The sequence below is a fragment of the Abramis brama genome (assembly GCF_963993115.1).
Source record: "Abramis brama genome assembly, chromosome: 11".
Lineage (NCBI taxonomy): Eukaryota > Metazoa > Chordata > Actinopteri > Cypriniformes > Leuciscidae > Abramis > Abramis brama.
This window is the reverse complement of record NC_139973.1, coordinates 33,424,866-33,441,099: the sequence shown is the minus strand read 5'-3', so window position 1 is coordinate 33,441,099 and position 16,234 is coordinate 33,424,866. Positions and strand designations below refer to the sequence as shown.

The following is a 16,234-nucleotide window of genomic DNA, read 5'->3' as shown; positions in this document are numbered from 1 at the left end:
GAACAACTTGAAGGTGAGTAAATGATGACAACATTTTTATTTTTGGGTGAACTGTCCCTTTAATATAAAGCGTAACCAGATGTTTTGGCACCCCCTGGTGGATGAAACATAAAACACCACAAGAAGTTGTCAAGCATGCAAGGTATTAAATATACAAATGAAACCACAACTTGCGATAAATTACAATAATTTATTAAAGCATTTTGTAAAGCCAGTTACAAAAGATTTTTTTTTTCTCTCTCAATATTTTAACAAGCACTATTATTATTTTTTTTCGAGAAAGCTATCATTTATAATATTATAACAATGGCAATGAGGAAATTACATTCAGGCCTTGTACTGGCTGCCTGCAGCTGAGCAAGGACCCCAGTGTGAATGCGTGAGAGAGACAGAACCAACCGTGCTATGTTTGTGTGCGTGTGTAATGTTGATCTTTGTGTGTGAGCATAGTATGTCTATGATTATGTGTGTGTTATGTGTGTATGAGGCAGAGTGTAAGGGAGCACCTGAGTCTTCTCGGATGCTTTGAATTTGAAACACCACCTCCTCTTAGCACACAACTACTTCAACACATAATGCCCAGTTAACAGGGAACGTTCTGGCAAGGTTCTCTCAAAGTTATGAACAAAAGTTTTTTTTTCAGAAATGTTAATAGAATGGTCTTTAAGTTATTTGGTCATTAATAACGCTATCATGACATTAGCACATAAATGTTATTTCTTAAACATTTTTTGTTTTTAACGTTAAACTACTTAATTAATGTTCCCATAATACTTGCATAATGGTAAGGAAAACATAGAAAACATTCCCTTAATGTTTTCTCTATACATAAGGTCTTCATAACTTAACGGGAATGTTAGCAAAACGTTCTTAGAACATATTTTTGTTAGCTGGGTGCACCAACACACTGTCACAAGAAATTCAAATCTTTTCCACTTATTCATGTCAAGTCACGTCTTCTATCCATTTCTTCACAGTGCTCACACAATTCAACAGTGTCTGCAGAAGCTGCCCTTTAATGCTGATCCGCTGTAATGGTTCTAGAAAGATCAGCATGAAAGGGAGACCCCTGCACCTTCATTTCTCCAATTATCACTATAACACTATCATAACAGATAAATACAGCAAACCCTCACCCGCCCCTTCCCATTCGGTTTCTTAAATATAACATAACAATATTGTAATAGAAATACCCATACACATAGCTCCCTAAATATCTTCATCATACATATTCCATCATCATTATCCTGGTTTCAATTCATGGTTAAATTCAGACATACAGTACACACATTCACAAAATAACTTGCATTACACTGACAAATATAGTTGCATATCAAACAGCAAAATTACACAGGTACTGTCGCAGTTTACTTCAGGATTACACTCACATAAAAAGAAAAACAACAGGCATACTCGGACTCATTCTGTGTTGATCGAGAGCCAGAGGATGATGATGCCCTTTTTGTGCTGTGGTCCTCTGTTATGTCTTTTGTCTGTCATCTCTCTGGAATGAAACCTTGCTATGAATGCCAGCAGAGCTCCATCATGACATGAAACACACAAAAAAAGATTGCCATGGCCATGATAAAATGCCAGAAAGCAACATAAAAATTGTGATCAGAGCAAAGATCTTCAAGAATGTGTCTTAATGTCTGTTGTGAAATGAGATGTTTAGGGTCATTTGTCAAGCTGACTCAGGCAGTCTAAAGACAAGACGGTCACTTCACCTGTGATTTAAGGGAACAGATATGCATCTACGAGATGGTCAAGATGCACTTTAAAGATCACAAGGCTTTTACAGTCCAGTAAATGGGTGTAATATCAATACCTGCACACTATGTACATCCTAAAATTATTTATATGCACATTTGTAGGATTCAAAGACCCGCTTGACTCAGTTTGTGCTGGTTTTTCTGTGCAGTCAAATATGATGACACATATTCTATTGCAAGGACTATATATTCTGCTCAAAAGTTTGGAGTCGGTAAGATGCTTTTGAAAGCATCTCTTATGCTCACCAAGGCTGCATTTATTTGATCATAAATACAGTATACAAATATAAGTATTAATTTCTTTCAAATATATATATATATATACACTGCCCAGCCAAAAAAAGTTGCTGTTTGGATTTAAATAGGTAAATGCTTAAGAGCCAAAAATTTATGCACCTCCTGATGGAAATAAATGTTGTGATATTTCCATCAAGAGGCGCATACATTTTTGGTCAAGATCTTGTATTGACAATGCAAGAGTCCAGCACTCTGTAAAGTCTTCTCCAGCACATCCCACAGACTTTCAGTGAATTTAAGGTCTTTACTCAGCGCTGCCAATTCATGTGTGAAAATGACTCTTCATGCTCCTCCCAACCATTCTTTCACAATTTGAGCCTGATGAATCTTGACATTGTCATCCTGGAATATGGCCATGATGTGTGTGTCTTCATAGATGTTTAAGAAATGAACAGCTACACACTCCATCAATTAGGGTTAGAAGAACTGTAGCCAAACATATTACATGATAGAAACATAATAATCACTGCAATAATGATCCAATCACTCAAAAACTCTTAAGCATTTGCCTATTTAAATCCAAACAGTGACTTTTTTAGGCCAGACAGTGATATTACTGACCCCAAACTTATGAATATTAGTGTATGTAAATAAGATATCTAGCTTTGCATTCTGAAAATATTGGCATAGAGTGGGCTCCAAATTTTTGCATCAATACTGTAAAAAATGTCTTAGTGGAACAGGCTCTAAAAGAATCATTGGATAAGTGTAATGTTGCGTATACGCATTGAAACAGTACAAATACATGCTTATTGAATCTAGAATGCTGTAGCTTAATACTTGACAGGGCCTCTTTTCATTGCTTGCATTGGGCAGACCTGGTTCTACTAGCATAATACTTAATAACCATAATCTGATCTCTGTCTGTAATAGCGAATAGAGATGCCTAGGACCTGCACACTTTTTTGTTGAACACTCGCAATCACCAAACTGGTCTCAATGCTTTTGTGCATTGGTATAGTTAAAGTTACACAAGCTTTGTATAACTGGCAAAATAATGAAATACGGAAACATTGCAATTACTGTAAATACAAATAATTTTAGACAGTATCAAATGCAACACTTTAGCATATGTATTTATAGACTCTGGCATTTAATACAAAATAGGACGTTTGTTGCATTGATGTGTGAAATATGAGTTGATGTGTGAACAGTCACATTGCTGATATCAACATACTGCCGGCCCCAGATATACTGCAATCTCATTGGCTGACTGACTCCAGGTGGCCCCTGCTGGTCGTAACTACACATTTTTGGAGTCAAATTATAAATAGCGCACATTTCATTATAATATAGTAGATGTTTTATCAGTGACTAATATTTTTGAAGCGACTGTGCATGTTCCTTCTGGCACCATCAGCCAATCAGTGCTGCCATGATGTCATTTTCCTGCGGCTCCAGAGAGTGATGTCAAGTGGCATTTATGGCTCAAAAAAACCTGTAAGTGAAACTGAGCGGCCATGAGCAAAGATGGCAGAAACCAAATCGCGTATTTCTGAGGGGTCCTGCACCAGCCTAGCAGCTGCCATTGAGCTCAATGGGAATGTTAACGCATAGCTTTCTCCTGGCTGCTTTCTGAACAGCCTCCAGCAGTCATGGCTTTACAAAATGTATGTGCTCCACAAAGCATACACCTGTGTGTGTGTGCGCAAACACAAGCACAATATACACACCTCAGTAAAACTACCAGTAAATGGAGTTGTAGGTGGTTGGCGGATAGGTACAACATCACTGACTGAAAACTGAGGATAGAGAGAAGGGAACAAACTGGAGAAGAGAAGAGGAGGCAAGGAAATAAATAAGTTTGGTCATAAGTCAGAGTGCTGGCAGTGAGGGGTGGGAACATTGAGCAGGTTACCAGGCTTTGTTGTGCTTCGTAAAGGTGAAATTGGTCCAAATAAATATGTGTGCTGTTGTATTTAGGATGGGTCAGACAGAGGATTCCAGTATTTCTTCTCTGCTCTCCTTCTCTTTTACCATTCATCAACAGTCAGTAGTATACCTCACTTTCGTCACATTGTGTTGCTGGACACTTTGAGCTCTGGCTGTTGTCGATCACCTCATCCAGGCGCTGCTGTTGCTGGTGATGGACATGATGCTGCAGCGCTTTTTGACGATCATGTTGATGTATGCCTTCATGATCTTAGTGATTTCACCCACCTTAAAGCACACAACAAAACACACTTGTTAAAAATCACATGCTAATCCTTTAAAAACTACAAGTAAAGGGAATATAGTGACTAAATCAAAAGTCCTAGATTCAAAGATTTAACTTAGTGTAAGAGGCTATCTTCATTTCTGTTGTAATATAGGTTTATAAAATTGGTTTAGGAGTTTTGTTGAAGACAATATGGCCACTTAACCTGTGATTTAAGGGAACAGAAATGTATCTACATAAAACAAGACAGGTTAGGTCAAGATGCACTTTAAAGAACTTGAGGCTTTCACAGTCCAGTGCCTGCACACTAAATACACTACCGTTCAGAATTTTAGGTTCAGTAAGGTTTTATTTTTTAACTTTCATTCAACAAGGATGCATTCAATTTATCAGTAAATGCATTCACGATGTTACTAAAGTCTATTTCAAATAAATGCTGTTGTTTTGAACTTTCTTTTCACTTATCACTGTTTCCACAAAAAATATCAAGCAGTACAACTGTTGTCAACATTATAATAATAATAAATGTTTCTTGAGCACCAAATCAGCATATTAGAATGATTTCTGAAGGATCATGTGACACTAAAGACTGGAGTAATGATGCTGAAAATTTAACTTTGCAATCACAGGAATAAATGACATTTTATAATTTATTAAATAGAAAACAGTTATTTTAAACTGTAATATTATTTCACAATATTACAGTTTTTTACTGTATTTTTGATAAATGTATCCTTCCTGAGCATAGGTCTCTTCTTTCAAAAACAAATCTTACAGACGCCAAACTTTTGAACTGTAGTGTACATCCTCAAAAGACTTACATGCTCCTAAAGCTTTTAAACAAGCAATTTAACAACATTCTGCACTGATAACAGAGACACAGAAGCGTGTTACCTGAGACGTCTCGAAGAACATCTCCCTTTCATCAACAATGATTTTGTATGTGCTAGGCTGAGGTGCTCCGAAGAAAACAATGTGCTCATACTGAAAGGTTTCGAGTGGTTTGGGTTCGCCCCGTTTGTACACAGAGACGTTTTCAGCACTGACGCCCAGCCACAGGTCATGAGGGAAGCCACCCTCCTTACACTGCAGACAGATATATAAAAACACAAACACATGCAATTAATAATGTCAATTAACATTACTGAGACATTGCCTTACTGACTACTCTCATAATAGTGGAAGATCTGAAAATATCCCTGCTGAAAAAGCAGCTTAGACCAGTCTGAATTTCATAAATCTTGGTTTATGATGGATTATGTGTGCAGTATGTAAACCCTTACCATAACTAGGCTTATGGTTTATGATGCTCAGTGCTGTTCTGGTTGCTGTTCAAACGCAAAATTTAACTGTTGAAGTTGGCCATTCAACATGATTTTTCTGGTAAAGTTGGCAGACATTTAAATAGTATGGTTTAGTGTTCACAGCTGGCTAGTCCTGGCTAGTTCCAGCTCCACCTGCCTAGAGCTGCTGCAGGATTTATATATGTCTATTTATGCAGTATATAATACATGTTCACAGTTTGTGTATCTAATGGCAGTAGCAAGTCTGGTCTGCTAAGACCAAATACATTAACATTGCCTTACCTATATTCATTAGCATGCCAAAACTACTCTGATGTCATGATTGAAATCCTGTATTTACTGTATTTTTACACTTACCACTTTTGAATTCTGAGTGTAGTGTGATAGGTTTAAAATAATGTAGCAAAGTAGTAGTCAATATTTGTTGACCACTATTGGGGGACACATCTATCAATAAACCCTACACTTCACCACTATGGTGGCCCTACAATGTACATGGTAGTTATAGCCGTGATACTCAGAGAACCTTTACTGATTTTTGTAACCCCACCACAGGCCCAGAGCCGTAAAGAAATTATTCACACCTCCACATCAAACAGTGTAGATCCATATCCCGGCCACTCTTTGATGATGGTCATGTAACCGAGCATGGCCTGGTGCTGAGGCATGCCCTGTAGACGACTCCATTTCTCCAGCACACTGGTCAGTGTGGCTGACATCTCCTCCTTTACAAACATCTCCAGCATATGTTCCTCCTCCACACGCTGTTTCTTAAGCGATCCCGTCTTGAAGCTGCGTCTCAGCGTTCCGTCCAGGAAGTTGGTCTTCCGGCGTTCCAAAGTGTGAGCTCCCGGCCCTGCTATACCAGCCCCGGGTACTCCGGCACCCCCTGCTTTAGTGGACTGGAAGATGCGTGTGCGAAGTCGTCCTACGGGGTAGACGCTGCTCAGGCTCCAGGGCGTACGGGCCACATCGCCATGGATGTACTGCAGTCGCAGGGCTGCTAAGTGCTGAAGGGTTTCCTCATGGGCTGGGAAATGACCACTGATGAGACTCTCATGAGCCTAAGAGAGATGGTGAAAAAAGAGGGAGAGATAAGGGGAAATGAAATAATAATAATAAAAAAAAACTATCACTTTAGAACCAAAAAAGTTGCTGTTGCTGTATCACAACATGCAACTGAAGCAAATCTTCACTTCAAAATTATCTTTTTGCTTTAATATTTTTGTTTTATTTTTGCATTGAAATGTACCGAATATAAGTGAATACAATTTTTATATAATATAGATTATATATAGGCAAAATAAAATATATTTTTGCAATTCACCTGCTCAAACATGAAGGCAAATTCCACTCCCTCTTTGGGCATGCTTTCCACATCAAGAAAGCAATAAAGCTTGAAATATAGCCTCCAGGGCCCTTCCTCCTCCTCCTCCTCACCGCCTGCCAACCTGAAAGAGCAAAGCAGTGCAGATGAGCCTCAGTCATTTTACAGTCAGTCATCAAATACACCATATGAACGGTCACATTTTCATTACCTCTCAAACTTCGCGAGCACATCTGCCACAATTACGCGGCTTTCAATGGCCCGGCTCGCCACCTTATTGTGTTCAAACAAAGAGAACATGTTCCTGCTGTTTTCCATCGCCAGACCACGAATCAGCTTCTCCACCACCTCCACACAAACAAGCACAAATAAGATCTCTTTCATCCTAATTCTTAGGGCATGCTGTGTCATAAAATTTTACAATTCTAAGCAGAGATGTTAAAATGATAAAAAAAACCTCTCTCTTCATCTCACCTCTCCAGCTGTGGTGTGTGAGTTGATGGATATCTTGCAAGACCCTCCTCCATGGCAGTACACAGTAGTTGTCATTTCCTGTCTGATCAGCAGGGCGGCGATCTCCTCCTGAGAGGGCACATACTCCCTGGTCTTTGTCTTCTTCAGGGACTCACCAATGAAGTGGGCATACTTCTCAATCTCAGTGCCAGGGTAGCGCTCTCTAACCCTGAGTTTATTCATAAAAAAGACATAGTGTTTGTCAAATTACCTTTGAGACCCCAAGATGCTATTTAATAAGCATGCCTCTCTGTTACCTCTTCAAGTGGAATCGAAGGTAACGCAGAATGGCACGACTGGGCAGGAAGGTGCAGCTCATGCAGGTGAGCAGGTGCCAGTGTGCACGGTTTGCGGGGCTGTTGGGTTGGGGCACGTGATTGGTCTGTTTGATCAGCTGACAGTACACCTCATCTCTCAGTGGCCTCAGATCGTGGCAGGTTTGCAGGATGCCCTGAATTATGGCAACAGGGTCTGAAACTATCTCCATCTCCTGAAGAGAGTTAAAGATTTTCACTGCCTCATCCTGCAGGCTTCCGTAACCCTTCGCCTTTTGCACTGCAGAGAGAGCGAGAGAGTAGTAAGTTAGTAAGATGACTCTTTTCTTTAATCATATTATGTACAGTAGGTATAAAAACTCATGGTTTGGTGATGATAATAAAAAATTCCATACATTTCATAATGGGAATTTTTAAATAGTCTATTGTTTTTATGAAGAACTCTGCTCTGAAAGAAGTATATACTGTATCACATTCCTATTTGCATGGTGATTAAGCTTGTCACTTAAAACGTTTTTATTCCTTTGTTTTCCTTTGCAAGATATGATATTAAGATTCTCAAATATGTGTAAGTAAATGTATTTTGTGATTTAAACACTTTTAAAATTATCATGTTAGTTGTGATATATGTCAGGTGCTGAGCTGATTTGAATTTATCAGTTCATCATGTCACGCACTTGGTTTTGAAGTGCTAACTGAGTTGTTTCGTTCATACGTTTCAGAAATGAACTTGCAGGCTACATGAAATGAGGTGGAAATACGACAAGATCACAGAATAATAAAATTATCTTTCGGGCCACATGAAATGAGGTAGCGGTAGCGAGTTTGACATGTGTGATGTACAAACACGAAAGGCTACTCGGCACAAAAATAAACAGCATAAACTTTTTCCGTCTCTTTCTGTGTGTTCAGCTGATGAAAGGTACTCACGGCTTTCGCTGACCTCTCCGTAGGGCAGTGGCAGAAGAGGTGAATGCAAGGGATGCTGAGTATATCTCAGGATGGGGTTCCTTCGATACATTTGTTCCACAGCCTCAGAGTTAACACTGTTCTCCTATACAAATGTCAGAAAAGGCAAGAAATGTATGTCCCATTTTTAATAAACAACAGTTTTACTCATTCTGACCGTGAGTGCAAAGACTAAACTTATGTTTTTAAAAACGATTACCTTGATGTCTCTAATGAGTTGCTGGGTGGGCGTTTCAATGGGCACCTTGTTGTCGATGACGCCCTGAATGGCAGACACCCAGCGCATGGCCTCATTCAGCATTTTGGTGTACAGACGGTATGAATGTTTACGTCCATGAACTATGATGTTCCAATAACCTGCAGTGAAATCAGACATCAGCATCACCATGTTACTTAGTTTATAGAAAGAAAAACATGCATAACTTATATACTAATAATAGTCTAATAATATTTAATCTTCAAAACTAATGCAAAATGATGGCATATAACCAACAATTTCAATATTTATATTTGACATCAATTTAGGATTATTAGTAAGATTATATATGTTTTACAATTCAAACGTTTTGGAGTCAGTAAGATTCTTTTTCTTTTTTTCTAAAATAAATGAATTCACGCAAGCATAAAAGTGGCAGTAAATACTTTCTCACATTATTACAAAAAAAATCTACTTTAAATCAATGCTGTTCTTTTGAACTTGCTATTAATCAAAGAACCCTGAAAAAAAGTATCAAACTTTTTTCCACAAAACATTAAGCAGCACGACAGTTTTTAACTTTGATAATAATCAGAAATGTTTCTTGAGCATCAAATCAGCATATTAGAATGATTTCTGAAGGATCATGTGACATTGAAGACTGTAATGACTGCTGAAATAACAGCTCTGCATCACAGGAATAAATTACATTTTAAACTAAAAAATATATAATTATATTACATTGTAATCATTTTCAAAATATTACTGTTTTTACTGTATTCTATCAAATAAATGCAGCCTAAAAAAGCATTAAATACTTCTTTCAAAAACATTAAACAAATCTTAAAGTAGTGTAATTTAAATTATTTAAACAAAATACTAAAGATTTCGTTGGCCTTTTCTAGCTTTAAAAGTAAAGTCTGTAATTGCTACTAATGGCAGACTGCAAACAATACAGCAAATGCATCCCAATAATTTCAAACTATTCTTTTTTGCTTCTTCTATGGTGAATCAAATGTGTGACATACTTTGCTCAAACATAAGATTTACTCAAATTATGATACAAGTATCATGCACCAGGATTCCATATTATACATTTAACTGGCTTTAACTAGTTATACTCACCTGTCTCTTTAAACCTTTTCTCCTCAGGCTGGACCACAGAGCACAGGCTGTTCAGAACAAGAGTGCCCATCTTAGATGCATTACGTTCAGACGACTTGAAGTAGTCCAGCGAGTTATTAGTCAAGACAAACCAGCGCTTTTTCAGCTTAAGAGCTGAACTTTTGGCCCCCGCCTTCATCTCCTTGTGGAGCCATCCTGTGTCACGAAAGGACGCACAGACACACACATGCACAGTTTAAAGAAATGGTCACAAGTTACAGAAAACAGTATACACTGTCCATTATACAATAAGGCTCATGGACATTTAATGCCAACTACCCAATATAACTAATCCACCACGGTCACCATGATTTTGCAAAGTAAGACATGTAAGCCAAAACTTGATATAAACTGTAAACTTGTCCCTCAAATCTGAATGACTGATTGGAACGTTCTTCCAGGATCAACAAAGATGTTGATTCAAGTACATGTTGTACTTGGTAAAATCACGTTCACCAATCATCCACACATAAAATGTACACTTAGATTTGGTAGCTAAATTCAGGTTACAGATGAGTAACACACCTCTGACCAAGAACTCCTGTCCATCACTCTTGGAGTCTCTTTTCGGTTTCTGCAGGAGACTAATCCAGTGATGCATTTCCTCCGGCAGGTCTGAGTTACAGTGGATCACACGATTGGCTGTGATGATCACAAATGAATTGGGCCTATTCGGAAGGAAGTTGTGTTAGCACCAGATGAAAAAAACTTTAGATACTGTATATCTTCAGATATTATGATGTACAAATTTAAAGGTTAAAGGTGAAATGTGTAATTTCTGCTCCACTAGCGTAATAAAAGCATTAAAATATTGATATTTTGATACCATCAAAGAACTTTTTAAGAAACCAACAAATGGCTTACTCATTATTAACCCTTTTCATAGTGATGACATGTTTCCACAATTATTAACATTGTTAGTAAATATGAATGCAAAAAATTATATTTGTTGTAGTTTCCATTCACCACTATAGAAATGTACCCAACTATAATGGCTTCTGCTTCTGAGAATGCCGGAAATGTGAAATTAGTGCATTGCTTGTTATGCTTGGATAAGAGGAAGTATTTTAAAATTGAAAGAATAACACACATCAACTTTAAGTGCTGTAAGCAATTTCAGCAGTTTTGCTATCTTCTAGCATTCTGTTACAAAGACAACACTCACCTGTCAGGATTGTCTGAAGCACAAACTGAATCAATCAATCCAACATCCAGTGTGCCCTGAGAGAAAGAGAGAAAAAACATTGTTGTCATAAAAGAAAGGTGGTTTAACGGTTAAGTGCATGAAGTCTGAGGACACTGACCACAGCGTTCTTTGGGTTGGCCTGCTCATGTGACATCTCCAGTAGCTGCTCTGGTGTGGCATTTTGGACCCGACTCAACACGGTAAACCAACCACTAAGAGAAAGAGTGAGGGAGAGCAATTTGGTCCAATTACGAAAAACACATGGGTATAAAATTGTCAGAATACTGTACCTGGCATCCTCTGGTGACTCGGCAAACACCTGATATGTTCTCTCATCTGTCACAATATTCAGAGCATTCTCTTTCTCATGATTATCCACAATCTCCCTAAAAACAGATAAACAAAAACTAGATAAAACTTCAGATGGATCTAGGGTTTCTGAATGAACTGTACTATAAGGCTTTTTTGATAAAAACTAAATGGCAAGAAGTCATAAGAGTCAAGTAAGTCATATAGTTCAAAGAGTAGAGCAGTGGCGCTTGTAATGGGTTGCTCATGGGTTCGATTCCCAGGGAAAGCAAGAAATGATAAGAATGTAAATGTGTACCTTGAAATGCAATGTAAGTCGCTTTGGATAAAAGCGTCTGCCAAATGCATACATTTTATGTAAATGTAAGATAATCAACAATCACAAAAAGTGTTTTCCTATCTGACACTGTCCTAATGATACCACAATAATCCTATTTCTCTTAAACTTACTTGGCTGAATGGATGTCAATTGTCCCTTTCAGCTTCTCCTCGCTGTCATTCTCATAGTACATGAGCTTGGAGTCACGCAGAACGAACCAGCGCATCTTCCAGTTCCTGCGAGAGAGAGTGGAAAGTCCGCCTCCCTTCTTGTACAGCCAGCCTGACTTTAACGACTCCTGTTTAGAGCGGAACCACATGAAGGTGTCGTCCTTCAAAACACACCAACGCCTGCGCCACGGGATCATCAACCCAGCTGTGGATGAGACAGAAGAGACAAAAACATGAGAACAGCATTGTCCAAGCTGTTTTTTGTAAGATGGTATTACATTATAATGTATTTGACAATAATAGGGGGCCTTGGAGTCAAAATAGTTGAGGCATTGCATTAGGGACTTAATTTTGTATAAAAGATTGAATAATTTGATTTCTTACCTTTCATGTAAAGGTAACTGTGGAAGTACGGAGGTCCGTTCCCATTCAAGATGTTGACTTTACCATTGGATACCTCCTCATCTGTGTCCACGTATCCATCATGCTCATCATCACTCTCAGCATACTGAAAGAGAGACAGACAGAGTGAATGATCAGCCAGTGGGAAAGCATGTGCGTGAACCTAATTACTCATATTTTGGGGACTAATATATACCCAGAAGTGAGCTAAATCTGACTAAACCTATTTTGGGGGACATAAGGGCATATCCACATTTGTAAAAACGATATAAAAATAAAGTAAATAATTTTTTTTTAAATTGTAAAAATGTAGAATGTTTTCTGTTGGGGTTATTGTTTTTATAACTAGTACTACTAGTAGTATAACAAAAAAATACTTATATATGGATTGTCCTGGAAAGTACCTCTGTGTGTGTGAAGTTTATTTTTGCACTCATTAGTTTTTTAATCTGACAGTATTTTGGTCCAGAAGAAGGATGAGAAAGACACAGTTCCTTTCAAAGAAAGACAGTTCACTTGGCGGACATATTTGCAATGTCTCCGGGCAGATATTTCAGGCATTAAAGACCAACTCCTATCTATTTGAAAGGGAAAAAAACTGAATTTTCCAAGACTGCTGGCCAAACTCAAATTTAAATAGCATATTTATCATTATATATCTGATATGCTTCTAAAAGCAACTGCAGTGATGCCATATCTTAACCAATTGGAGACTGGCTGTTTTATTTAGAAGGCAGAACTTGTATTTATAGAGCTGCCATTTTGCATGTTGCAGTTTCTTACATTCATAGCAATACTGGTGTCTTGGTATGTAAACAGTCTTTGGCTAAGACAGAAAATAATCTATACAATTACCACATTTATACACGATGTGATTCTAGTCTTGTTTTTACTGCTTGGCTGTCCCTAAAGAATGGTTATGACACAAATCTGGCATTTATTGCAAACTACACAATAAGAGATAACATGTTTATCCAGCATTTGTTCCAGTATTCAAATATATGTATGTTAACCCAACACTAGCTAACTTACTAACTTAAAACTTAGTAGCTAACTTTAAGGAATAGAAGTGTGAACTGTTCCTTTAATTGGGCTACCATTATGAAGATCCAAACGGACACTGTAGGAATTACATGTCCCATACAGTGGTTCTCAACCTTTTTGACGCCAAGGCCCACCTTTGTCCAAGACAATATTTGAAGGCCCTCCTATCTATTGCTAATTTCTACCTCTTGTAATTCTGTTGTAATAAAAATAAATAAACAAAATTTTTTTTGTTGATGTTTTATGTCTTTGTTATTTGTGTTTTTCATCGTTTTAATTAAAATTATGATATTAACTAAATCTAAATAATTTTAGACAAAAAAAAAAAAAGACTTATTTCGAAGTTCTGCAGTGGCCCTCTGTTGGGCCCCAGCTTCCACGCTGAGGGCCACTGCTTTAGAACGTGTGCATATTCTCTCTACAAAACTCACTGAATCTGAACTGCGGTTGTAGGACTCCTGGCTTGCGTTGGTGCAGGTGGACTTGCGTGCGTGTTCTGTGTCTGTTGCCGCAATGCTGCTCTGTCCATCCTCAAGATCGTCTTGGTCATAGTCCGACTCGCCGTCCCCGGGGACGCTGTAGATGGGTTCCTCTGTGTCCGGCAGAGACTCCGCTGCGGTCAGCTTGCTGGTGCGGTCTACGTCCTCACCCTCCTTTTTCCCATCCTCCTCTTCAACCGTTTTAGCCTCTTCAGGCTTTCCATCTTCCTTTTTGGTTTCGCCAGGGAGAGGGGGAGGAGGTGGAGGAAGAGGAGGGGGAGGAGGTGGGGGCGGAGCCCCAGGTGGAACATTGGGTGCAGATGAAGCTACTGTGCCTTCGGCGAAAGCGGCAGGAGGAGGTGGCAGAGTGGCTAAGATCTCCTGATCCACTGGACCTTCTGCTGGAGGAGGGATCTCTGGAAGGGGTATACACTCCTCCTCTGCGTGGAAGCCTTCGTCTACCTCTTCCTCAGTGGCGGCTGCCGGTCTGGAGACAGGTTGTTTAGGATCACCAGGGATGACTTCTGGACCTCCGGTGTTGAGTAGTTCGAGGAATTCAGTGGCGACACGGGAAGCCTTCTTCTTCTCGCGCAGGACCTCTGCATCGCGCCGCAATCGGAGTTCTTGTTTCGAGCTCTCACATAGCATAGACACACCGTCTTCTCTTTTCTTCTGCAGACGCTCAATCTCTCGCTCCAAACGCAGAATTTCCTCCATCTGACGGGCCTCCTCAGCAGTGCGTGGAGACTAAAGGAGGGCAGAAGACAGGGAAGATACAGGAACACTGGTTAGAGAAAAACAAACATTACAAACACTTTCACACTACCTGTCTGCAACTCTGACAGGTTTTTAGACTCAATGTCAGAAGGCTTGAAAAAAATCTATGATTTGACAGGTTGACTGCACGTATCTAGCCTGACGTCGTCATACTCAGATTCTAGTCAGAATATGAGTCTGATACTGCTCCACTGGGCTATGATTATGGGGCATGTTTCAACCGAACCAGGAAAGAAAATGCCTCTGCACTCAATTGGATAGACCTACAACCAATCAGAACAACGGAGTAAGTGATGTATGTTCTTCATTTATCTTTCCGATCGACAAATGACTTGATCACGGTTCTCTGTTCCTCTTTTAAAATGAATGCGCTGTCGTCGATATCTTCTATAACAGATGCGATGGCGGAATCTACACATCTCAATTCTCCAGCAGCAGTCATCTTTGTTGTGAACTAATTCAACCCAAGCACTCTTTGGTGACGTAGATGATTACGTTACTGTTGATCATCTGTCCATCATCATATAAAGCCCGCCCTGACAATTTGATTGGTCTGAACTGCGCTAGTATTATGTCCTAAATATAACTTAGTATGCCATCATTTTGAGCATTTTATTCTAATGTGGTATAAAAAGTCAAAATTTTGACTCAAAGTCAAATTTATGAGATAAAAAGTCAATTATGACATAAAAAGTCAAGATTGTCATTCATATTTCACATACTTTTTACTTTTTGTCAGAATTTTAGCTTTATTTTCATATTTTGATATTAGCATATAGCATATATGTCACAATTGTGACTTTTTATGTCATAATTATGATTTACCAAATTTTTTTTCTTAAGGTAGGGCCACACCAAACCGACGCCAAAGAACTAGCCCTGATGAAAGCCAACTGTGTTGTCGCCTCGCGTCGGGGCAAAAAACCTTCGCTTGAACACACGCGTGCGCATTCTGTGCCTGCTTGTAAAGGAAATAACTGTCTATTTCTGCAGAAATATTTGTCTATATTCGTCATTTAAAAAGGGAAACTGACACTGCAGGCTACAGATGTACAAACTGTAAACAAAGCAGTGCATGCTTTTGAATTGACTTTGAATATCAATAATTCTGATCACGTTCTTTATTCCACTCCGCTCATGTTATGAAAAGTTTCGCCCAGGTGCCAATCAGAGTCCTCTCTCTCACCGACAGCCTGACGCCAATTTTACATGCTGAATCAACCCCAAAAAACTTGCCGCTGTCCGAGTAGAGCCAATGGTGCAGAACACACCGAAAAAAAAGTCATCCGACGCTCAAAAACAGCCCGACATTGCCAGACAGCCAATCGGCCGATGTGTCCCGGGCTTAATGTGATGGAAATGGGCTTCCACAGAAAAAAAGAAAAAGCTACGTGACAAAATTACAGGCAATCAGCATTTTAAAGTTCAGCTAAACATATACTGCATATTCATGACGCAAAGTTTCAAAGTTTGAAGCAAGATAAGACTAAATAAAACCCTGCATTTTTTTTTTTTGGAAACTTCAAAAGAAAAGCGAATCACCTAATGGTGATTTCATGGTGATTTCAGGGGT

At 38.9% G+C, this 16,234-nt stretch overlaps 1 protein-coding gene across 1 annotated transcript in view; it reads right to left on the bottom strand.

Annotated features, from left to right (window-relative positions):
- Positions 1-3,135: 3,135 nt before the first annotated feature.
- The window catches only part of myo10l1 (myosin X, like 1), a 65,668-nt gene continuing 52,569 nt past the window's right edge, over positions 3,136-16,234 (bottom strand). The window contains exons 22-39 of the mRNA XM_084127953.1: positions 15,848-15,899; positions 13,837-14,631; positions 12,344-12,467; positions 11,921-12,164; positions 11,452-11,547; positions 11,280-11,373; positions 11,141-11,196; positions 10,501-10,643; positions 9,937-10,131; positions 8,815-8,972; positions 8,577-8,700; positions 7,629-7,926; positions 7,333-7,540; positions 7,070-7,206; positions 6,859-6,982; positions 6,116-6,595; positions 5,122-5,313; positions 3,136-4,229 (exon numbers count right to left, since the gene is read on the bottom strand). Of these exons, the coding sequence (XP_083984079.1) occupies positions 4,125-4,229; positions 5,122-5,313; positions 6,116-6,595; positions 6,859-6,982; positions 7,070-7,206; positions 7,333-7,540; positions 7,629-7,926; positions 8,577-8,700; positions 8,815-8,972; positions 9,937-10,131; positions 10,501-10,643; positions 11,141-11,196; positions 11,280-11,373; positions 11,452-11,547; positions 11,921-12,164; positions 12,344-12,467; positions 13,837-14,631; positions 15,848-15,899 (3,625 nt within the window). The 3' untranslated portion in view covers positions 3,136-4,124. The remainder of the gene's footprint in view (positions 4,230-5,121; positions 5,314-6,115; positions 6,596-6,858; positions 6,983-7,069; positions 7,207-7,332; positions 7,541-7,628; positions 7,927-8,576; positions 8,701-8,814; positions 8,973-9,936; positions 10,132-10,500; positions 10,644-11,140; positions 11,197-11,279; positions 11,374-11,451; positions 11,548-11,920; positions 12,165-12,343; positions 12,468-13,836; positions 14,632-15,847; positions 15,900-16,234) is intronic.